The sequence below is a fragment of the Myotis lucifugus genome, unplaced genomic scaffold (genome assembly GCF_000147115.1).
Source record: "Myotis lucifugus unplaced genomic scaffold, Myoluc2.0 scaffold_135, whole genome shotgun sequence".
NCBI lineage: Eukaryota > Metazoa > Chordata > Mammalia > Chiroptera > Vespertilionidae > Myotis > Myotis lucifugus.
The window spans coordinates 3147981-3172684 of NW_005871183.1; the positions used below are offsets into that span (position 1 = coordinate 3147981).

Sequence of the window (24704 nt, forward strand, 5' to 3'; positions counted from 1 at the left end):
ACAAAAATGTGAATAAGATTGAGGGCTGAGAAAGAAAACCAAGCTGAAGATCTTTATAGAGAAGGTGTGGCAAAGTTGAAAGTAGCTAATCCAAAATCTAGGAAAGAATCAAATGTCACAAAAACTAGAAGAAGAAAAAAAACTTTAAAGAAAACGAAGCAGGCGTTTGCTTATGGAATTTTGTAGACCAGCATTTCTCAAAATCTGTTCTCTGGACTATCAGACACACAGTATATTTGATGGGGGTGGGGAGTGGGGAAAAAAATTCCATCTATTGTCAAGTAAACTTGAAAGACACCAAATAATGGACTGTCACTGTCGCGTTCCCCTCATCTTCTAGGACCACAACATACATTTGCAAATTAATCAAAGAAGAGTATTAATGTCATTGTAGCTTAGGCATCATCTTTTATTTTTTAACGTACAAAGTGGAGATTTGAATGTATTTTTAGCAAAAGAATCATACTTAGGAAAGGATGAAGAATCTGAAAGGGGGCCGCTCAAGTTACTAGGATCTGAGGAAGATTAAAGGGAATGATATGGAGATAAAATAAAAGTTTAAACCTGGGCATAAAAATTGAGGTGGGGAATAAAAAAACAGCTATGAAACAGACTGAAAATTGTGATTTTATAGAGTTAGAGTAAGAGGGTAAGGCCACTAGTTTAGTGATTTTGAGTTGCAGTTACCCTAAAGTCAGGTTGGGTACAGGGCTTAACACAGACTCACTACAGGGGCAAAGAGGAACACCAGGCCCTGAATTATTTCTTCTTGCAAATGACTCCAGTGTCCATGTGTTGTTTTTCATGGTTTCTAGATCCCACTCCTGTCTGGTTTCAATCCTTGGGACTGGTCCACCTTGATGCACTCAGAATATGCTGTTCAGAACTGAAACAGTACTTGAGTTTTCTTTTCCAAGGCGCTGTTTGTATTATCTCTTTGTACAGCATGATCAGGGCTTGTTGCCTTTGAATTTTGGTCAATTTATTCAATGTAGGTGAATTTACAAAATTCTAGTAACTTTACCACTTTTGTATATGAATAAAACGTTATTTCAAGGTTATTGTATAACTTTACTTTAGAATTTGCATTTATGCTTCATTACCTCTCGCCTTTCATTCCTGCCAGACCTTCAAAGACTTTGTCAGATGTTCATCCACACTTCTTTTTTGTTAGAGCCCCTCACTCTGTGTGAATTGTAGATCTTACTTTCATGCCTTTCATAAAGACAGAGGTTTGTGAGAGCCACTGGGAACCATTGTCCAACTTTAACTTACCTGTGAATGTCTTTGCATACAGTGAATAGTGCCCAGCTCGTAGGTACACTTGTGAGTTTTTATTCTACAATCTGTCCACTTACACATCAGCATAAACTTTGTCAAAACCATTTGGAGTCCAGTAAAATCTTTATTCCTACATTTCTTGATTTTTCATCTATAAATAAACTGATATTAATTTGATACAGTTCATAAGTGATTCCATTTTCATTTGGGAGTACTTAGGAGCCATCTCGTCATTCATTCTAGAATCTCGCTGGTGCCCTAATGTAGTATCGCCAATATGTTTCTCTAAGCATACATTTCCTCCCTTTTTACAAAAGGCCCTCTTCTTTACAACATTCCTTTGTGTTTTAATATTTCATTTGTGAAGTAGTTTTATCATAATGGCTTTGCATTCATGAGTCATTTCCTTATATTATTTGCCCCTCAGACTCTGCATCGGTAACATGGGAATCACTGAAGTATATATCTTATAAAATTGTAGTGAAAATTAAATGCCTTTAAATCTGAGAATATACCTTACACGGAGTAAATGCTCAACAAAATCTTGGTGGTTATTGTTTCATTATCTAGTCTTGACTAAGAAGCATGATCTATTTACAACCTTAGTTTGAAAATGCTTTTGGGACTAGAAATTGTTAAATAAATACAAAAGCATCTTTCAGTTACTAAGTTTGAGAACTGAAAGGGTTATGCTGGGAACTTAGTATTTAATTATTTCTACATAAACAGCTTGTGAGAGACATCTATCCAGTTAAAAATATGCATACATAGAGAGTTCTGTTTATCCATCCAACATCTGAAAATAACTTTCTGAATCTGAAGTTAAAATGGCCAGTATCGGAAAAATAGAGTATGGTTTTAGGAAAAGTGGACCAATATATAAAAGAGATAGACATCCAAACGGTTATATCTATTGTTAGTGAGAGTGAATTAGGACGGTCTTGCTGGGCAGTGACTCAGAGAGGCAGATGACAGAGAAAATGGGTGCTAAAAAAAGACCAAACCCTGTCACCACCGCCTCCCCTTCCTCCACCAGGCTAAATCACGCCGCCCTATGATATATTTCTTCAGTTGTTTGCTTTGATGTTTATTTTAACTACTTTCCTTTTTACATAAAAAGGTTTGTATAGAGGCCAGAATGGAGAAAATATAAAGAATAGTATCTGTGCTCTAGGAGGGGTCAGTTGTCATTGTGGGCTCACAATCCCTGGCTTCAGAAGTGAACAGGATACTCATTCTTTGGGGTAGTTAGTACCTAGGCCCTCGGAGAGGCCTAATGTATAACAGTCTTCAAAATCTAATGATCAATGCTTCATGGGGCAACACTTCTACAGGCTGAAGGCTTTTAATGGGAACATGAAAAATTGTAATTGCTAAAGAAAGTCAAGTTTGCCCAGCCTCTGTTATTTGATATTACAGCAAATCTAACATTGATTAAAAAATGTATCAGAGTTTCTTTCTTCACTTACCAATAAGTAAACATTTCCATCAAATATGCCCTTTTATGAGCATTAATACTTGCAAAGAAAGGTAAAAAAAGCAACAGAGTTTAGATTTTAAAAGAGTAATAACAGTTGGTTGATATCTCTTTAATGTATTAATATTGCTACCTATTCACCTAATTTTAAAGGTGTTTGCTTAATCTTGATTTCCTTAAGGCTGTGTTAGTTTAACCTTTTCAAGCATATGTGAGTATTTTTAGTTGTCTAATCAGATCTTAGTAATACTTTTCAGCATGGGTAAGTGTACTGAGATTTTTTTAAAAAAACAAATGAAGAAAAATGATGGGAAAGAAATGAAAATGCCAGAGTTGCATGTACTTATCTCTGTTCCCATGTATCTCAGCATGTACCCTGTGGAATGTAAGATCATCCACTGCTCAGAGACCCCCTGATGACAGGCCCATATGTGCTAGCTTACCTGCGGCAAGCCTAACAGGACCCCACTGCAAGCATTGTCCAGGGCTTAACTCACCGTGTCCCTGCTTGTATTAATTTATTTCAAACTCAGTGGGGGTCACCTGTCTCACTTTTTGATTCTCTCACTTCTTTTGTGGCTGTAATGTGTAATTTAACTAAATTTCCTTCAAAATGCTGCCTTGAACTTACCCAAATTTTAGATGTTCCCTTCTGAAATTCAAGTTTTGTGGGTCACTTGGCACAGCGTTATTTTGGCTTATTTCCCAACTTGCCATCTCCCTTTTGTTTAGCATTGCTGACATTTTCATGTTTATTCATGAAAAATATCATGTGAATTTACACTGGCACTGGGAGAAAGTGGTCGCTGTGCCAACAATAAGTGTCATTTAGGATGTAGAGGGATTTAGAGCCATAATAAATTGTCTCATTCTAAGAAAAATAATGTATCAAAGTCATAAATCTTACCTTTCAAATTCCTTTCCTTAATTGCAGTTGCTGGGTGCTTTTTTTAATTTTCTTTCTGTATCATTAGCAAGAAAACTTTGATTATTCTTACTGTTTCTAAAGGTGCTATGTTTTACTAGGTCACTGGTTGTTTAAACTCTTAAGGTCTTAAATGTTTTTTAATGAAAAATTTGCAAGTTGAAAATTCAGAATTTCTTAGATGTATTTTTTTAAAAGCAGGAATAGGAAAACTCTATACAAATTTAAAGAATCACATGATTTTCTTAACTTATATTTTCATCAGCATTTAAAAATGACCTATTTCATTCTTAATAATTCTTAAACTTTCAGTTGAAGCCCCACATTTCCCATAAGACATTTCATAAGTGTCATTGATCTTGATATTATATTCTTCTACGTCTGCTTCTTAAGCTTAGCCCATTATTTTTGCCAATTTATACTTAATATGGTACTTTATTCTACATTCAAACATTACCTAACTGGCCCATGGATTTAATTTTCAATGAGTACAAGTCATATCTTTAGGAAAATTGTAAAAACTGTGAAAGCAAGGAAACCCTATGTTTCCTTGTTTTGTATTTACAGTGGATCCTTCTTTAATGCTAGTCCTTTTGTATAGAATAACAACAACCATATCTAAGAGGTACCAAGCATTTACTCTGTGCCAGACTCTGTTTAAGATTCACACTTTTAAAAAGAAAAGAATTCACAACAAAACCAGAGAGGTAAGGACTTTTATTTATGCTTATTTTTAACAAAAGGAAACAGAAGCACAGAAAGATTATGTAACTCACCCAATGTAAAATACTACAATAATAGAGCCAGAATTTGAACCCCTCTGAAACTCTGTGACTTAAAACCCTATTTCAACCACTACAATACTCTGCCCAATTAAAAAAATACCATCCAATGAAATATTTGCTGAAGAAATTATTTTTAAATGGATAAATCTGAATTCTGACAATAAGTTTAGCTTAAACTTGATTAAGGGTTGCAAACAAATTTCTGGTGTTTTCAAGGGCATTCGTACTCGGGCATAGAGGATTAAACAATATGATAGTATGGAGTTTAAGTAGGCAAAGGCATCTAACTCCCTGGGTGATTGGGAGTCCCAGTGATTTTTATCAGGGGGTGAGCATGCTATCACCTAAATAACAATTATTTAAAGAAGCATATGTTTTTATTATAGCCAACTTGGTTTTGCTAGGGCTAAAGCTTTGAAATGATTATCATTGAAAACATGCATATTATTTTTTCAACTGGAATTGTTTAATGGGAGCTACTCTTATGGGTGTTTAAAAATGTGGTAGGTTCTTTGTCTTATCCAAATATCTAGACTCTGTCCTTCAAAGCAATTCTGAAGGCAGTGCCTGGGTAGATTTGCCCCAGGCTTTGGAGTCAACACTTTTATGAACTTTACATTTCTATATTTGTAAAAGAAAGTTTATTGATGACTTTGTTGTTGAGAAACAATAAGTGATATTTACAGAAAAGAAAAGCCAATGAGTCATTGTTGGGGCAGGGGCATTGATCTAATCTTGACCTTTAAACTATTCTTAAATTTACATATGGGGAATGCTGGCTTTCTGGGGCCTGTCCTCATGATGCTCCCACTCTCCCAGAGATCCTTACCTGTGGGGTTCCAGGTACCTCTCCACTAGAGCCATTGCCTTTGTTGTGGATGGTGGACCCACGGATTTTTCTGTTCAGGTATCAGGGCCACAGTTTGTTGAATTTCTGAATTCCTAAGTAGGATTTTGAAAGAATGACAGTTGATCCTTGAACAATATGGGTGTTAGGGGCACCAATCCCTGCACAGCTGAAAATCCCCATGTAATTTTTCACCCCCCAAAAACTTAACTGTCAATAGCCTACTGTTGAGCAGAAACCTTACCAATAATACAAATAAGTCTATTAGCATGTGTTTTGTATATTTTACATAGTATATACTATATTCTTATAATAAAGTAAGCTAGAGAAAAGAAAATGTTATAAAAATTAATAAGAAGGAGAAAATACATTTATAGTATTTACTGGAAAAAAAAGTGCATATCAGTGGACCTGGGCAGTTCAAATATATGTACTGTATACTGAATAAGGGTAATTTAGGTAATGCTTAGAGTATATATCAGTGGTCCTGAATTTTTATTTACAAATATAGCACTATATATTTATTTAATTTGTTGGACTCTCAACATAACTATTTGCTGACCTACTATACTTACATGCTTGTCAAGCAAAGTTCATACATTTCAAATAAATATAACTGATTTGGGTTTTTTTGTTTGGGATTTTTTGGCATCATCAGTACATCTATATAATAAAGAAGTAATATGCAAATTGGTACCAACGGCGTCACAGTAATGACCAATTTGCATATTTAACAGACCAGCAGGAGGCTGTGTGCGCAGCAGGAGGACTTTCTGTGCCCAGCCCCGATGCCGACTCCCCAGGATGGTTGGGACCCCTCGCTTTGGAGCCAGAGGCAGGTGTGGAAACCTGGGCTTCACCAGGGCCCTGCCTGCCCCTGCACCCCTGCACCCCCCTCAGTGGGAGTCAGGCCCCGTGGGGGAGGGGAGTGGTCAGTCTGGTGCCCTGGGGTCACGCTCTGGGGGTTCTGCCCCACAGCAGGAGAGGGCGCTGGGTTGAGCTGTGGCCTGCTCCAGGGTAACAGCTTCTCGCTCATTGTGAGGAACCTGGGCACACAGTAAGCACCAACGTGGGATGGAAGCAAACACCCCCCACCCCGCTTGGCCTCAGGTGGCTTGGCACCTTCTGAACAGCGTCTCAGGTGGCGCCGGGCGGGGGAAGTGAGGCTGCGTCCCCTGCCCCACACCGGAGTCCTCTTTTTCTCCCAGGTGCATGCGCCAGACAAACACCCCTGCTCATTGCGCCCAGTCCAAAAGCTCCAAAAGCACTCTGCCTGGGGACGCCACCAACCCTCCCTCCCCGCCCCCAGTAGATGGATAGATATTAAAACAATGGAAGTAAGTAGAGAAGAATGTATGGGAAAGGTAAGAAGCTAGAGAAAGAGGGAGGGAAGAAAAGTTTTAAAGGGGAGCTGGTAGAGCTTTAAAAAGAAAATGGGAAGAAAGAAGAAATGGGGGAGGGAGCAAAGCAGGTCCAAGGGAGGAAGTGAAGAAAAAAATTAAGGTGGGAAGGAAGGAAAAGGGGAGGGAGGACAGGGGTAAAGATAAAGGAAAGAAGGAATGTTGGGTGGGAGGGAGGGTAGGAGAATGATGGGAAGAAGGATGATGGAACAGAAGTAGAAAATAAGGAGGAAAGAAAAGTTTGTAAATGATGAGTCAGTAGGAAAAAGTGTTACATAAAGGAAAGAGAAAAATTCTATGAGAGGGAGAAGCCAATAAGGAAGTCAAATACAATTGTGTGTGAAGGGTATAAGATTTAAAAAAAAAAAGTCAATAGGGTGACCATGCCGGCAGGGAAGGGCAGTTAGGGAGATCAGGCTGGCAGGCGGAGTGGTTAGGGCAGGCAGGCAGGTGAGCAGTTAGGAGCCAGAGGTCCCATTTTGTGAGAGGGGTGTCCAACTGCCAGTTTAGGCCCTATCCCAGAAGGATTGGGCCTAAACTGGCAGTTGGACATCCCCCAAGGGCGCCCGGATTGAAGAGGGTGCAGGTTAGTCTGAGGAACCTCCTCCATGTATGAATTTCGTGCACCGGGCCTCTAGTTGAGAAATAATACTCCACATGTTACCTCTTGACTCCATACAACTTACCATTCCTTTCAGCGGATGCTTCTAAGTTGTACATTGATCAAAATTTTGGGATTTATTAGCAAAATCCCAATAAATTTTGCACATTGATCAAAATTTGACAGCACATCTGTGAAGAATTTGCGGTGTATCATGAATTATATAGACTTTTGTTGACTGTCCAGGAAAATTACCAACAGGTGGACATTATGTTTAAGGGAAGATCAATCTCCAGTTTCAATGACCTACTAGACACAGAGTTTCTTGAATACAGAATCTTCTTACATCAGGGGTTGCTTTTCCTCACAAAACACATATTGTAGCACCACTGTCAGCATTTACAGAAAATGTGACCAAATATTTTTTGCCTGTGCCAGTTTTAGAAGGAGAATACATTGTATTGCACTCTATATAGATGGTATTTAGTTTGCAATGTTAACTTCTCCTATGTAAAGAATATGCAATGCTTATTGTTGCTTCTTTCTGTCCTTTCTGTCCATTACTAAAATTAATATCCATCCTGCAACAGGGGATGTTCTGACTCTTACATTGAAACATATGTTTTAGAACTCTGCTATAATGGTACAATTGCAGAACTAATAGATGTCACTCTTTCAGTAAGTACAATACTACTGACTGAATAGTATCAATGAAAATCACATTTGAGATTTTTAGGGATCATTGCAAAGTAAATTATATTTTATTTTTGCATTTCATTCTATGCTCTGTTATATCCACAAACAGCGGTATAGCACTCTTTTAGCCTACGGGTTTTGGAATCCTACAAATCTGGATTGAAATCCCAAGCTTGTTGATTGAGAGCTATGTGTCCTTAGACCATTCACTTTGCTGAGCCTCTGGTCCCCCATCTGTAATATGAAAATAACTACAGATAAATAAATTAATTGTATGTAAAGTGCTAAACACAATGCCAAGTACAATGCCAAGTACAAAGAAATCACTTTACTAAATGGAATTTAAAGATCAATGTAATTCACTACTATATATCCCAATTCCCACAAGTTTTTAATTATAGTTATAGAACAGGGGAAAAAAATATTTTTCCCGCTACCCTTCTGTGTTCTCTAGAAGGCTCTGTCCAATGGAATGACAAAAGACATTACGAAGTGGAAATTGAAGATATAACATAAATGCTATGTGACACAGGAGAGGAAATGAAAACGCAAAGGAATGGTTAAACCTGAGTGTTTTATTCTAGGTTTGATATGGAGCAGAAACGCATGATAGAACCAAACAGTATGAATTAAGGGTAGTAAACTGAGGAAAATTAGGTCTGTTCTTGGATTCCTGTCAGCATCCCTCCAACTTTAGAGATAAGGATGCTCTTTTCTTCAGAGTATAGAGAGGACACCCTCACAAGCGGGTCTTACAACCTGCTCAGGAGAGAAGAGGGAGGTCAAAGAGTCCTTCCTGTACTTGTTGCTTCTCACAGCCCTTTTGATGGGAATATTTATGAGCCAAGGCTCCACATTTTAGGATGGTATATTCAGATATTTAAAAGATTCCATAACAGCTCTCGCTCTGCAAACATACTTGTTACTATTTAAATTCAAGAGATGGCAGCCATCTGCATGGAGGCAAGGGATGCCTCATTCTTCACTGTGGTTTTGTGTCCTTTTGTCTCTTGTGTAGCTTGCTCCATGTGCACTTATGTTCTGTGTTTCTGCACTGAAATGTGTCATTTTAAAATTAAAATTGCCCTTTTGGACAAAAATCACTATTATATGCTTTCAAGATTATCTGTCTGTTAAACCTCGGTATGTATCTTGAGTTGCACAATACTCAGGTTTGTGAAAAAATGATGAGGACTAATGTTGCAGCTACTGCCAACCCGCTCATGAAATAGTAATTACATATAGATGTAATGATGAGACTTCATCAATATTTAAGTATGTAAATGTGAGTATATATTATTATAACACTGGCATGATCATGAAGCCTACTTTTACATTAATAAATATACTGTTGTTTTATATTAATTAGACCAATTGTTAGTGCTCATTTCCTTCAATGAGAAAATATTTTGCAGCCAATTATGCTTGTATGATGAGCCTGCAACCAAGGTACATGCCTTTGACTGGAATTGAACCTGGGACCCTTTGGTCCACAATCCAAGACTTTATCCACTGAGCCAAACCAGCTAGGACTCAAGTATTTAAAAGACCAAGAAATAAGAACATAGAAAACAAGCAATGGTTTTTATGTAGAAAGTATTTTAATAGTTTCTTATGCATATATATCTAATTGCATTTTCTTACCAAAATAGGAAGGGTTATCAAGATAGGGCTTAATTTTAATGACTGTTGTTATAGCATAAAATAAAGTAGCAGAAAAGAATTATTACTTCTGATGAAGCTTGACTCTTCAGCTGAGTCTTAGCTGCTTTGACTCAGGGTACATGTTGTAAGTGATTTATCTTTCTCTTTTTTTTAAATATATTTTATTGATTTTTTACAGAGAGGAAGGGAGAGAGATAGAGATTTAGAAACATCGATCAGCTGCCTTCTGCACACTCCCTACTGGAGATGTGCCCGCAACCCAGGTACATGCCCTTGACCAGAATCGAACCTGGGACCCTTCAGTCCGCAGGCCGACGCTCTATCCACTGAGCCAAACCGGTTACGGCAGATTTATCTTTCTCTTGACATGAGAATAGACAGGTCAGCTAAAACAAGGTCTAGTTTTCCCCTTTCTCTGTCTTTAGCAGAAGTTCTGTGGATGTGTTAAATTTTAGACTCCTATCTCCAATGTAGCTGGATAGGATGTAAGAAAAATAAGGTAATGATATTGCAGTAATAAAAAAAAAATTATTGGAGAGAGTGAAGAAAACAGCCATGTAAAAAACTGAGATTAACAATATATTTGACAGTATCTCAAATGAAAGTGACTACTAAATAAACATAAAAGTCTGTTTTATTAGACAATAGAAAAAGATTAACATCTAGACACTGTTTTGTTTACACACACACACACACACACACACACACACACACACCCTCTTAGCAGGTTCCTCTGGCACACAGATAGTAGCCTCAACTCTGAGTTTACCCAGACCCAAAGTAAACTATTTCCTGGGCAACCGGGTCTCCCTCATTTACCCACTTTTCACCTCAAACTGCTTCTGTTTGTCTTTTCATGTTTGGCCTTAGGCCTTTTCCAAGACCAGTAGCTGGCTTAGCTGGCTCCCAGCCATCTGCTTGTGTTGTGGGGAGTTTGTGCCCGTGATGATGGCCTGAACCTCTAAGGAGGAAGGGTCTGCACACCATTCCCTCAGCTTTATGTTGCCCAGAGGTCTGGGCAGAATTCCTCCTTGCCAACAGGCAACTTCAGTAATACCATATATGGCAGCTGCTCTTCCTTTTCTGTCCCCCGCTCCCTGTTCCTTCATACTTCTTCTCTGGGATCGCCTCCCAAATAAACCACCCACATTAAAGCTCTTATCTCGACCTCTACTTTCTGGAGGTCCCATATTAGGACACTATGCCCATAGGAACATTTGGGTTATGCTTGAGTAACTGAAAACATTTGTAGGCATCATCAATCCATAAGTATTTAACAACTATTATTTAATTAAGGGGCGCAGGAATTGAGAGGAGGGGCTCAGTGGGGGAGAAAAGAGGGACATCTGTAACACTTTCCACAATAAAGATAAATTTTAAAGGATAATCAGTGTTGGGAAAATATTACATAGCCTTTTGTAAATCTGGTTCGACATAACGTTAATCATCTAACCACCCCTTTTAACATTTAATATATTATCTACCTTCTTTTGGAGAGCGGCTGTAATCTTGTTGAGGAAGTGAGATTCACATGTTTGAAACAGTTGGCTGATATTGTAGAGAACCTGCTCCTTTCTGGCACTGTACTGATTACTACATTTCTTGTTAACATGCTAATTGGAGTGATGTCTTACTCCAGATCTTCCAAGGCAATCTCCCAGTTGCAGCAGAACTTTCTTCCAAAGGCTTATCTCTCAAAAGCAGGCTTTCCAGAAAGCTGTGGGTCACACAGGAAGTTGTTGAAAACTTCATGGAAGAGCAGGATTTTACCCAGTCTTAGATAAATGTGTTGGAGATTGCGAAAGGCAGTATTAAATGACAAGTGGTGTGCACAGGGGCACAAATATAGGAGAATCATTGCGTTCCATTCCAGAAGAGATGTCTAGGGAGAGAGTGTCCATAGAACCAAATTTTGTGTGCGCATGTGCAAAAAGGGAATTTTATGTGTAAGAAAATAATATATTAAAATGAAAGCAATGCATTCATTTATACATAGCTTTTCACAAGTAAAATCAAATGTGTCCTAATAAAAACTCTGGCATATATCTACTAAGTTATGTTGTATTTGTGGTAGGTACATAAAAGATACAGTAGGGCATTTTACAGCTGTGGGCTTTATTTGGTTTACTAAACATCAACACCTTTCTCCCATTGTATTGTCATAAGCAAGGATAAAATGATGTCACATGGACTGGGAGAGAGCAGGTCATATTCTCTGTGAGCATCTATTCTAAATATCACATGCTTGGCCAATTGGTCAGAATGGCTCTAGGGCATTGATTACATAAGCCTAACCCACAATCATTTCCTGTGGGACATAAGGGACTGGAAAAAGGAAGAGTTTGTCTGTCTTCAGAATATAAAATTATTTTTCTCTACAGTACTGTCAAGAGAAGTGCTGACCATTTTCAAACATTTTGTTTATTTCTCAATTATCAGCTTAAGAATGTATAGGGCTAAATTTGCTTCTGTTTTTATTTGTCTAACTGGAAGTAAAGTAGGTTTGTGAATGATCTATTTTTCTGGTGGTAAATTTTAAAAAGGCATCAAATTGACATCATAAAATCCAAATAATTAACTTAAGCTACCTTCCTTTTCTATAGAGAAGTGTGTAGCTCAAGAAACAATAGAATCTTTTAAAGCCTTAACCAACTCCTCATTGACCCTTTTCTAAATATATCCATGTACATTTCAGAAGTATAGATCTGGTCCTATTACACTGCCATTGACTAAGGTTAACAACATAGCATTGCTGCCTTGAAAAATAACCCCTCTCTCTGCCTTCTTGAAGTTTGCAAGATAAACATGCACCAATTTTAAATGAAAGTGAGCATCAGTGAACTAGACAGATTTATTGAGTTAGCTTGTAGCAAAATGAGCTTGTTCCGTTTGCACATACTTTCTCTGGTAGTAAATGTTTTAATCTATTGGTGCCATGGAGAGATGCTACATTAGCTATAAAACAGAAAGAGGGCACTGTTCAGTGACAGGAGCAATAATATGTGTGGTGCAGTAAACACTCTGCAAGAATTTAATGGCCCTGAATTCAAATAGACAATGTATAGTCTCCTAACCTGAAGATTCATAAAGACTGCTGATTCCTCCAAATGCTTAAACTGAACTTAGACATGATATTAAGACATCCATTTTATGGTTGTAGAAGAGAATGTGTTTGGCTTCAAAAAGAAGGAAAATCCATTCTCATAGTACTGCCACACATCAGAATTTCATATTCTGTTCTTCCTTTCATGGTATAAGCATTTGATTTCTATTTTTGTTGTTAAAGAGTTATAGTTTTCCATCACAACCCCCACTTCTCTAAAATCTGTAGGTGCAGTATAGCCTGGCACCTCACAATGATCTGAGAAATCCACGCTATGCATGTCACAGGAGAATTGATGTTAAGAGATTTGTGAGTTAAGACGTCATTCAGAAATCTATCTAAAACTTCCCTTCACACTGTACAGTCAAAATTTACAACTTGAGATTTCATTCCAAATATCGTACAGTTGGATCTGCTTTTCATATTAGTTGACATTTGAAGTAAGGCATCAAACTGCTGTTTTACTTCATTTCCCAGGTGAGAGAAGTTCTAAGTTGTAAGCACCTCACTAATATTAGTTATTCTCATTACTTTTGTCATCATCCTCTTTCTTGTTTGCTAGAGAGCATGGCAGAGGTTAAAAGTGCAGGCTCGGAAGTTCAAACACCAACTCTACTGATTGCTAGTTATAGGACCTCCTTAGTCAGTCTCCTCACCTGTGTAATAATGACAACAATTTCAACAGGGTTGTTGTGAGGATTAAATAAAATAATATGGATAAGTATTCAACAAATAGACTGACTTAGTGTAAATGCTAAGTAAGCAGGACCAAAAATAACTTGTTTCAATGTCAGTAGGGAGAAATACCACAGAGTGCAAAATCTTTCTTTGCAGTTGATTGTAGAATAAATATTTTGCCGTGTAGATTTATAAGTAGGTAGTGAGAGAAATAATGGACTCCATAGAGAGATAAGAAGTAGTGCCTCAGCACGATTTTATGCGCCTATTAGCAGAAGTAAAAGCCACCCTTTGCCATTGGTAAGATTTGTCTCCTCCTTTGTTCACATCATTGAACAAACCAAGTTCATATTTGGAGCCATTTGTCTGTGATTTTAAAAGCATGTCAGTGCCAGCATTTACAATAAGATGGTTACAATAAGACATTGAGTTAGATTAGAATCCGGGGAAGCCTCGGTGAATGATACAGGTGCTCTGCCTCCAAGAACCTCTAAGTAATTCCAGAAGAAGGACAGAGAGAAGGTAAAAACACCAAGTGCCTAGAGCAGTGATGGCGAACCTTTTGAGCTCGGCGTGTCAGCATTTTGAAAAACCCTAACTTAACTCTGGTGCCGTGTCACATTTAGAAATTTTTTTATATTTGCAACCATAGTAAAATAAAGCCTTATATTTTCGATATTTATTTTATATATTTAAATGCCATTTAACAAAGAAAAATCAACCAAAAAAATGAGTTCGCGTGTCACCTCTGACACGTGTGTCATAGGTTCGCCATCACTGGCCTAGAGAATAGCAAACGAGACAGTGCGAGGGAAATAAAATCCAGCCACTGGTTTGCTTTTGTACTGGATCATGAGCTTTCTTTTACATTTTTAAGAGCTTTAAAAACAAGCAAAAGAAATCACCATTGTGCCACACAGCCTGTGTATGGCTCCTGAAGCCTAAATTGTTCACAATCCAGCCCTTTGCAGAAAAAGTTTGCAAATCCCTGAACTAGAACCCCCTCCCCCAAATTATGTTGAAATCCATTATTCAATATGGCTACTGAATAAAGTAGTGTCCATGAGAGAATAATTTATAATCAAAACACAGAGTTTGGCTTAACTAGGAAATAAGAGGCCTGAGCGGTTCTGAACAGGGGCAACCATGAGAGCAAGAGTTGAGGAATCGCTATAGGTGTGAAGTGTGTGCCATACAAATGGATAAGCTGTTGTGAAACATATGATTAGCATATAGGGTTAGTAAGGCATACGATTACAAAGATACGGTAAGAAACACACTTTTGGAAAGTTATAAAATGAATCTAAAGATCTGGAATGTATCCAGATGAATTGCTATGAGCATCTCAGTTTTATCAAAGACCAGAAAACTAAAGGAGTAAGGATCTTAAATCGACTTTTCAAGAGATTATGTTGTGTATTTTCTACTAGTGGATTATGAAATTAATTTTGTTTGTTTTTGTTTACAGTTGTGGAAATTGTATTTGTATCAGTAACCTTGTTATCATTAACCAGATTACTATGAAATATAAAATATAGCCTGCTCTTTGGCTAGTGTGAATCTAGTCCTAAGTGGGTTGGAGTATTTGAAAGACTTCTACCGAGTAGCTCCTCAGATACCTAACCCATCCTCAGAATGTTGGCCAGAAGTAAAGGAACTTGAAATCTTTCAGCTTCTAGTTTATCTCATCAGTAAAATTAGGATAGTCATTCCTACCCTCAGAGTATATAAAACTAAGTGAATCTAAAAAAGCACATACTTAATAATTTTTTACATTCTATTGAGTTAAAAAAATGTGTTCTAGGGGTTAATCTTAAATCTCTGGATTGATTTTTCCTATTTGTAAAATATCAGGTGGGACTAAATGACACCCAAAAAGTATTTCAGCACCCAAACCCTGGATCTATCAATTATGAAGTATTTACTAAACATCTGGGATTAGATCTAGGTTCATTTCGAATATCTACTTTGTTGCCTATCCAGAGCTGGATGCGTAGAACATAGTTATAAGAACAGTCAAATAATGTATATTGCTCAGGAACGAATGGACAACAATTTCCATAGGAAGTTTTATTTTACTCACGCTGTTCTGTGATTCTAGCCCCTCTCTCTATTGTGGTTTTTGTTTAATCTCTTTACACAGGTTCCTTTGAAAGCATTTAAAAATAGCTTATCATTGGTAAATAAATATATTGAAAAATCTCAGTTATTAAGCTACAGGCATCCCTAAGGCAGTAGCTCAGTTTCTTCCTCTGTAACATATTCATATTCATACAAGAACCACCAAGTCCACACAATGTCCTGGAGGATTAAATAACAGAATCCACAGATGGACTATTCGCACAGTATGTGTTCGGTAACGGTTAGGTACTCTGATTTATTATTGTCTCTATACCCTCAGCTCTGAGAGCCTTGCACATAACATGTATTCAACAGATCTAATATGTCAGTATACATATATAGTCTTAGCCATTCTGAGGGGACTTTCTCCTTGTCTTTTGTTTAGCAATTCTAAATGCCCTGTGGTTGTTGCTCAGTGGTCACTGATCAGTATAAAAAGGTACATCCTTGAACGAAATGCAATGTTGACTTTAATTCTTACCGATAATAACTTTGCAAATTATTATTTTTACTGGAGCTGTTACCAATAGATTCTCAAAAGTCTCTCCTAATTAGCACCATTTTCTTTTAAAAGGCTGAATTAACAGTTTGAAAGATTTTACAGACCCATCAATAGGATGGAAAGTTTGAGTACAAAATAAAAGGCAATCTCAGTTTCTGCAGCATCTATAGATACTGTATTTAAGTGTTTAAGTTAGAATGTGTCTGGTGAAAGCATTTTATAATTTATTGACATTTTCAATCTACACTCTGCAGGAGGGAATTCATTAGGAGCTGTTAATTCTGGAGACACATATAAAGCCATTATAATGCAAGGTGCTTGAGCGGCACTTTTATTCACTGATGCACAGGTAATATTTGGAAAACATAATTTAGAAGCTGAGCTGCAGCGATTACCTGTCTTTCATTAAATAAAGGATTAGTATTTTGTTTACTGAAAGAGACAGATGTCTGTCAGAGTTTTTGATATGCAGTATACAAAAAATTAATGAACTTCACGGGTTTTTTATTTCTATTTACTGAAGTGCTTCTGTATTTTTTTTTGGCAGATGTGAAATGGAATAAGGGAAAATTTTCTCTGTTTCAGAACAATAAGAATTAATAAGACATGTGGTTTTCAGCACAAGTTTGTTTCTGGTGATAAGAAAATCCTGTTTCCTTGGCAAAGAAATAAGTAACCCATTTTTCCCCAATTATTTTATCTTCTCTGGAGGGATGCATTGCATCACTGGTCTCAGGGTTAATAACACTGAAAAGTATGACATTCAGGCTCCTTTCTTTGGAAATACCACAGTGCAATTCATCATTGCATGGAGGAATAAGAAATATCAATTAAACTATTTATATATGCTGGGCACTGGCAATGCAATAACAAATAAGACCAAAACATGAATTTGAACTCTAGCTGGTTTTTGCTCAGTGGTTAGAACATTGGACCTCACACCAAAGGGTCGAGGATTTAATTCTTGTCAAGGGCACATACCTCAGTTGCAGGCTCTATCCCTGGCCCCAGTCAGGGTGTGTATGGGAGGCAATCAATTGATGTGCCTTTCTGTCTCTATTCCTGCCTTCCACTCTCTAAAAAACCAATGGAAAAAATATCGTCAGCTGAGGATTAACAAAAAACAAAACAGAAATAAAAACAAACATTAATTTGAATTCCAATTCTATGCATCCATTTTTCCAACTTTATTTTTATTGTTGATCTTATTCCAGATCTCCCCATGCCTCCTCCCCTCCCATTTGCCAGTTCTACCCAGACCCGACCCTGCCCTCCCTCTGGCCATCACCACACTGTCAGTGTCTATGCATCATGCATATATGTTCTTTGGCTAATCTCTTCACCTTTTTTCATGCAGTTCCCTGCTCACTCCCTTCTTCCACTGACAGCTGTCCATCTGTTCCATGCATCCATGCCTCTTTTTCTATTTTGTTTATAACTTTATTTTGTTCACTAGTTTCCACATATAAATGAGATCATATGGTATTTGTCTTTCTCTGACTGGCTTATTTCACTTAGCATAATAATCTCCAGGTCCATCCATGCTGTTGCAAAAGGGAAGATTTTGTTATTTTGACAACCACATAGTTTGTATAAATTACCATAGCTTTTTTATCCACCCATCTGCTGATGGGCACTTTGGCTATTTCCAGATCATGGCTATTGTAAGTAGCGCTGCTATGCATATATTCTTTTGAATTGATGTTTTGGCATTCTTAGGATATATTCCCAGAAATGGGCTTGCTGGGTCAAAAGGTAGTTCTATTTTTAATTTTTTTAGGAAACTCTATACTGTTTTCCACAGAGGCTGCACCAATCTGTTTTGCCACCAACAGGAGGTAAAGAAGGGTTACCTTTTCTCCACATACTTGCCAGCACTTGTTGTTTGTTGATTTATTGATGGCATCCATTCTGTCAGGTGTGAGGTGATATCTCATTGTGGTTTTAATTTGCATCTCTCTGGTGATTAGAGACATTGAACATTTTTGTTTGTGGAAAATGCACCATCAGCAAATTTGCATCCAAGACTGATTTTTTTTTTTTTACTACTTAATTAGTTTGCCTTTCTGCCATTTTTTTTTAACTACCCAGGTTCCCTGTGATAAGGGTACCCAAAGGTATTTTAATAGTCTAAGCCAGTAATGGCGAACCTTTTGAGCTCGGCGTGTCAGCATTTTGAAAAACCCTAACTTAACGCTGGTGCCGTGTCACATATAGAAATTTTTTGATATTTGCATCCAAGTAAAACAAAGATTTATATTTTTGATATTTATTTTATATATTTAAATGCCATTTAACAAAGAAAAATCAACCAAAAAAATGAGTTCGTGTGTCACCTCTGACACGCGTGTCATAAGTTTGCCATCACTGGTCTAAGCCAATGTAGCCAAGAAAATAATTCTGTTTAAAATATGCTATATTTCAGTGAAAAAATACATATTTATAAATTATTTAATACCTTATAGCCATCTTATGTTTCCTGTAAGTAGCTATTTATTTATTTCAGAAACATAGAGGTATCATTGGATTATAACTCTCTCCTCATTTCAAACATTTAAATTGTAGTTAGAAAATGTGTTGTATAACTTCATTTTAAAAGAAAATTTAAGCTACATTAGAATTAGATACAATCTCATACTTCTTAGTTATGGCACTAACAATTTTTGGCACACACAATTTTATTTGACTCTAATTCTCATTGCAGTTTGAAAAGGCTTGGCAATAGATGCATATGCTTTCTCATCCATACCTTTTTAATTTAAAGAATGCAATTCACAAGAATTATATATGGTGCAGATATGGATAGAACTCATAAGATCTTATTTTCTAAGCAGTGACATGATTATATATTATATCTATTTTATGAACTGTTGGGAAATGAAAGGAGCTTATGCTAATCTTTTTTCCCATTTTTTCCTTTTATACAGAGTAAAATTACCCTTAGTTTGAATTTGTCATTTGCTCTAACCACAGGATATAGCTTATGACGTTAAGTTTGACAAAGGACAACAATGAAATCATTTTAAGGAAATATATAAATATATTTGCAGAGGCCTGGTGGACAATGAAAATAGTTTGGGGATTAAAAGTGAAGAGTGAAAAGAAGAGAAACTAGTTCCAAAGAGGTTTGGAAACGAATACTGACAGCTCTAATGTCAGAATGCAGGATATCGGACGAGACAACAGGACAGCAGGTCCTGAAGAAGGCCTGACACAATTGTCATCTTGCAATTCATTTATTTATGATCTTATTAGAGAGAGGAGAGAAGGAGTATTTTCAGCCTAAATATTTAGATCATTACAGGCTACTTTGTAGCAGCAAATTTTTCTTGTCAAACTAACTCTCAAGATCATTCATGCATTTTTTTCTTCATTTCCTTTTTATTCTTTCCAGTTTTTATTTTAATGAGTTATAGATACAAACAGCTTGTACAGTTTACTTCCCTCCTTGTCCATTGAAGTATTTAAAGACATTATGAAGATTTATGTTTTCCACATATGATTTGACATAGTAAATCCAGACTCTTTTACCACTTTTTTCTTCTTACTTTTGCTTAAAATATCAAGAAGTAGAATTAATAATTTTTGGCTCTAATTCTCAATGAGCACTTTGGCTATTTCCAGATCATGGCTATTGTAAGTAGCGCTGCTATGCATATATTCTTTTGAATTGATGTTTTGGCATTCTTAGGATATATTCCCAGAAATGGGCTCGCTGGGTCAAAAGGTAGTTCTATTTTTAATTTTTTTAGGAAACTCTATACTGTTTTCCACAGAGGCTGCACCAATCTGTTTTGCCACCAACAGGAGGTACAGAAGGGTTCCCTTTTCTCCACATCCTTGCCAGCACTTGTTGTTTGTTGATTTATTGATGGCTTCCATTCTGTCAGGTGTGAGGTGATATCTCATTGTGTTAACTCAGTAGCTATTTACTGAGAATTTACTATGTGCCAGGCCCTGTGAGGTTGTAAAGGATACAGTAGTAAGCATGTTTTTCGTACCCATACGATTTGTTTGTTTGTGTATTTCAAGGGAGGGAAACTTCTAGAATCCGAATAAGATGATGGAAAAATGACTGGCTAATCCTAAATGTTACTAAGCTTTTCAATGACAAATTGTGTTTGCCTTGCCAGTTTTTATTATGGGAATATGATTTGTGTGTGCTTGTTTCAACTTAAATTATGGGATTGTTTTACTTCCGTCTTGAAAATAGCAAATAAATGATAAATGAGCTACAACCAGTCATGACATAGGCAAGACCATAATAATTTTCTCCAAAGTAAACTGCCTAATAAATCTTAATTTTAAGTAACCCGCAAGTAACAGAACCAAGCTTTGCTTATGCTACAGCTTATGCCAATATTTCTGAAATGAGACTAGGGCCAGAGAATTAAACGCAACATTTTACCTAATGACAACTGAGAAAATATAGGTGAAAGTTCTTGGCGGGGAGAAACAGTGCATTCGTGCATTAAAGTGTAACAGTATTTAAGAATATAAAACCTTATCAATAACTTCTATCACATATTCCATTTTCCTCATTAACCACCAAGAAATTAGCATATTTGCCCTTAACTATAATACCACTTAAGAACTCTATGTGAAATAAGACTAAAGTTGTGTGAATATACATTTTATATTTTAGAATACCTTCCTTTATAATTCTCAAAAGGATATCTATTTAGAGCTGTTTCATGGAATGAAATTAGTTCTAGAAATTCTTTGCAGGGTAGTCTTTGAAACTGTCAACATTGGTATGACTTTTCACTACCAGCCTCCACCTTGTTGTAATGGGCCTCAAGTCCAAGCTTTTGAGACTCTGTACTAACAAAAGAGTAATATGCTCATTAGACCAGAAGACCTTCCAGATATCCTTCCAGACAAAGCTGGGGCCTTGGCCGGCCTGCAAACCACCCCACAAATGGCCCTCAGCCCCTCACCCAGGCTGGCCACGCCCCCCCAAGGGGACCCCCACCCCGATGGGAGCGTGGCCAGCCTGCAAACCACGCCAGCCCCTGGCCCAGGCCAGCCCCACCCCCCAAGGGGACCCCCACCCTGATCCAGAACCCCCTTCAGGGCAGACCAGCCAGCTTCCACAATGCACCAGGCCTCTATCTATACCAGTGTTTCTCAACCTTCTGGCCCTTTAAATACAGTTCCTCATGTTGTGACCCAACCCTAAAATTATTTTCATTGCCACTTCATAACTGTAATGTTGCTACTGTTATGAATCGTAATGTAAATATCTGATATGAAGGATGGTCTTAGGCAACCCCTGTGAAAGGGTCATTCTACTGCCAAAGGGCTCACGACCCACAGGTTGAAAACCACTGATCTATGCTAATAAAAGGATAACAAGCTAATTAGACCGGGAGACCTTCTGGCCATCCTTCCAGACAAAGCCATGGTGGCGGGGCCGAGGTGGTGGTTAGGGGCGATCAGGCCAGGAGTGGAGGGCAGTTGCGGGTGAGCAGGCCGGCAGAGGAGGGCAGTTGGGGACAAGCAGGCTGGCAATGGAGGGCAGTTGGGGGTGATCAGGCTAGCAATGGGGGGGCAGTTGGGTGCGAGAAGGCTGGCAGGCAGTGTGGTTAGGGGTGATCAGGCAGGCAGGCAGGTGAGCAGTTAGAAGCCAGCGGTCCCAGATTGTGAGAGGGATGTCCCAGATTGGAGAGGGTGCAGGTCGGGCTCAGGGACAACTTCTCTCCCCCCTTGCACAAATTTCATGCACCGGGCCACTAGTTGATTAAATAATTGCTTAAGGTGCTTAGTTATTCTTCTCCTAGTTGTCAGCCCTAACTCAGGTTTAGCAGGAAGTGCATCTCTTGGGTAAAGCTTTACACTTACAGTCCAAAGAACATTGCAATTTCTCAGCAAAGATTAATTGAGGATTATGATAAATTATAACAATTTAATAGTTTTTATGAGACCTAAAAGTACTGTTAAAGTAAGACTTATATATTAGTGAGATCAGGAATCTAAAAAAGATAATCCCATTTTTAACTTCTTAAATATAATTATATATATATATATATATATGAATGATATTAAAGTTTCAAAAAGTCAATGAAGAGAAATTAAGTGTAATTTTGAAAATAATTGAAGAAATGAGCTTAGCTAAGTCAAAGCATAAAAATCTCACCCAAATATAATTACCCAAAATAATATTTCTCCCTTGTTTTGAAACTTTCCTACAGTTTTAAATTTATTTATTGTGCATAATATCCCAGTTTATCCCTTTCTCTGAAATTCTCTTTGATTTACATCACTTGAAACTTGTGTTTTTTAAGTTTGTGATATGAGCCCATTCTTTCCTGGCTCTTTTCCTCTATTTTCCATTGGGCTCTTTTTTTTTTTCTTGTTGTGATCTAAGAAAATTGTTTCTGATGAGACACATATTTATAGGATAATGAAGGTGCTACTTGATGTGCTTCATGAACATGTTATAGCTTCCCAGAATGTTCCCTGACTTGTATGGATTAGTACCTGAAAACTAATAATAGAATCTAATTTGAGAGATATGTAACCATAAAATGTTTGAGAATCAATTTATTCTTACAAGAGTGTGTTGAAAACTCAGTTCAGAATTTCAGAAAAGGCCAGAGCAGGTGACTTATTATTTATATCAACCTTCTAATACAGATTTTTTTCCAAAAGGCATTATTTTTCCACAATAATATAAAATATTGAAGAGTGGGAGGAAGAGAGTATCTTCAAAAAGGATTCTAAATCCATTTTTCAGGGTGAGAGCATTCCCTGTTAATGGGTAGCCTCATGGGGTGCATTTCTCATCAGACTGACAGGCTATGGAAAAACCTTAGGCCTCAGGAAATGAGTCACAGAGTCTTTTCTTCTGAAGAAATTCATTCTGGAGATGGATACAAAGCAAGACTATTATGGTAAAGAGTGGTATAAACTTCAGTATTTCAAAAATGAATCTAGCCAAACAATTTGAAAGTTTTCTGTGTATTTTACCGACCTGCCTTTCAAATGGAAATTTTGGTGTTCTTACTGTGACTATTGTTATTTCCTATACCTATAGTTACAAAGGATGTTTATTCAATCTTAGCTTGATGAACTTTTGTCTTAGTTTTTCTGTTTGTACTGTAACTTTAAGATGATAATATGATTTTTATTATATTTTAGAAAATAATTTTGCTAGAGGAATGGGTTTGTAAAAATAAGCCATACAATGTTCAATAAAGCAAGTATGAGTGAAATTAATTATATACTTTCATTTTGGAAGAGGTGAATAAAAAGTGCTTGGCCAATACCGTACCATTAATCTATTCTCTTTTCTTCTTTCTCTCTCTTTACTTCTCTCTCTCCAATAGAAGTGGAACAAAAAGGTAATTAAATACCTTTCATAAATTATATATTATTTATAGGCTAAGTTATTTAACAGTTTAACATTTAGTTAACATAATTTTGTTATTAATTCTTATCTATTTTATGAAAAATTATTTACTACTTCTGCTGCTCAACTTCACTTTAATTTGTTGGCTTGACCAGTGCTGGTTTGATTCTTGTATCCTAAGACAGTCTAATAGTGTAAACATTTTAATTGTGTGTTTTATTCCTCTTTATTTTTAAATAAGTAGTTAGAAATCCAGTAGATGGTGATGGATAGTGATTGCTTTAGATTTGTTTTTATTTCTATACTAATTTTTCATAACTTTGCTATTGTTTCCCCTGTTTCTTTATTTTTAACTATTGGGGGAAAAGAGAGATGAATTTCTTAAAATATCTTAAAATAAATTACTTTTTAAACCAAGGACTGATTATTAATTAACATAAAGTTTATATGTAATTTTTACAATAATGCCTACCCATCCTTTATAATTATATCCATCCTATTAGAATCCTGGGAAATTCTTCTAACATCAGTTTTATAAATTGAATTGGCCCTCTATCCCTGTTATGGAAGAGTTTGATAGCTTTTCCCTGAATTTTTTTATTTCTCCAAAAGTAAAACTTTGGGCACTTTAATAATGTACTTTTCTTTTTAATAACCTCCACATCCTAGCTCAGTTTCACTTTAGGCTGCTTCTGGTGGATCTAGGCTTATAGTTTCTATTAAACATCTAATTACTAACATCAAGAAAATAATACTTTTTTCATTAATCATTAAAATCTTGGGTAAACATCCAAGTTCCTTGTGAATTTCTAATTCCACAACCCAATACACGTGTAATCATTTGAAACATAACAGTAGACTGCATGATTATTTTTCAGTGTGTTTGCTTTGCAAAAATATTACAGCAGTGTTTCCCATAGGTTCGGAAGAATGTTCCATTGCAACGAGGCTCTGTAGAAAGGATTCCATGATCAAACCAGTTGGCAAAACTTGCTCACCTTCCCACTTGTTCTTTGGAGATTCACTAATGTACCTGAGCTATTGGAATCTCTGCCACAACTCTTTCTAGCATGATATGGGTTTATACGTGATTCTAAGGACCCTTTTTTCTTCCTGTGTAACTTCTAGCTATACTACTAGAAAGGTGTTCCGAGGACCACCCTTTGGGAAACATTGCTTTATAACCCCTATGTTACAGATCAATCAGCCAAGCTTTCTTACCACCACTGATACAATGTGCTACTGAATCATATTAAAAATCAACTTAAT

General features: G+C 36.9%; 1 protein-coding gene across 1 annotated transcript in view; it reads left to right on the forward strand.

Annotated features, from left to right (window-relative positions):
• The window catches only part of ADGRL3 (adhesion G protein-coupled receptor L3), a 491390-nt gene that overhangs the window by 185422 nt on the left and 281264 nt on the right, over nt 1-24704 (forward strand). The window contains exon 5 of the mRNA XM_014460593.2: nt 23413-23427. Within this exon, the coding sequence (XP_014316079.1) occupies nt 23413-23427 (15 nt within the window). The remainder of the gene's footprint in view (nt 1-23412; nt 23428-24704) is intronic.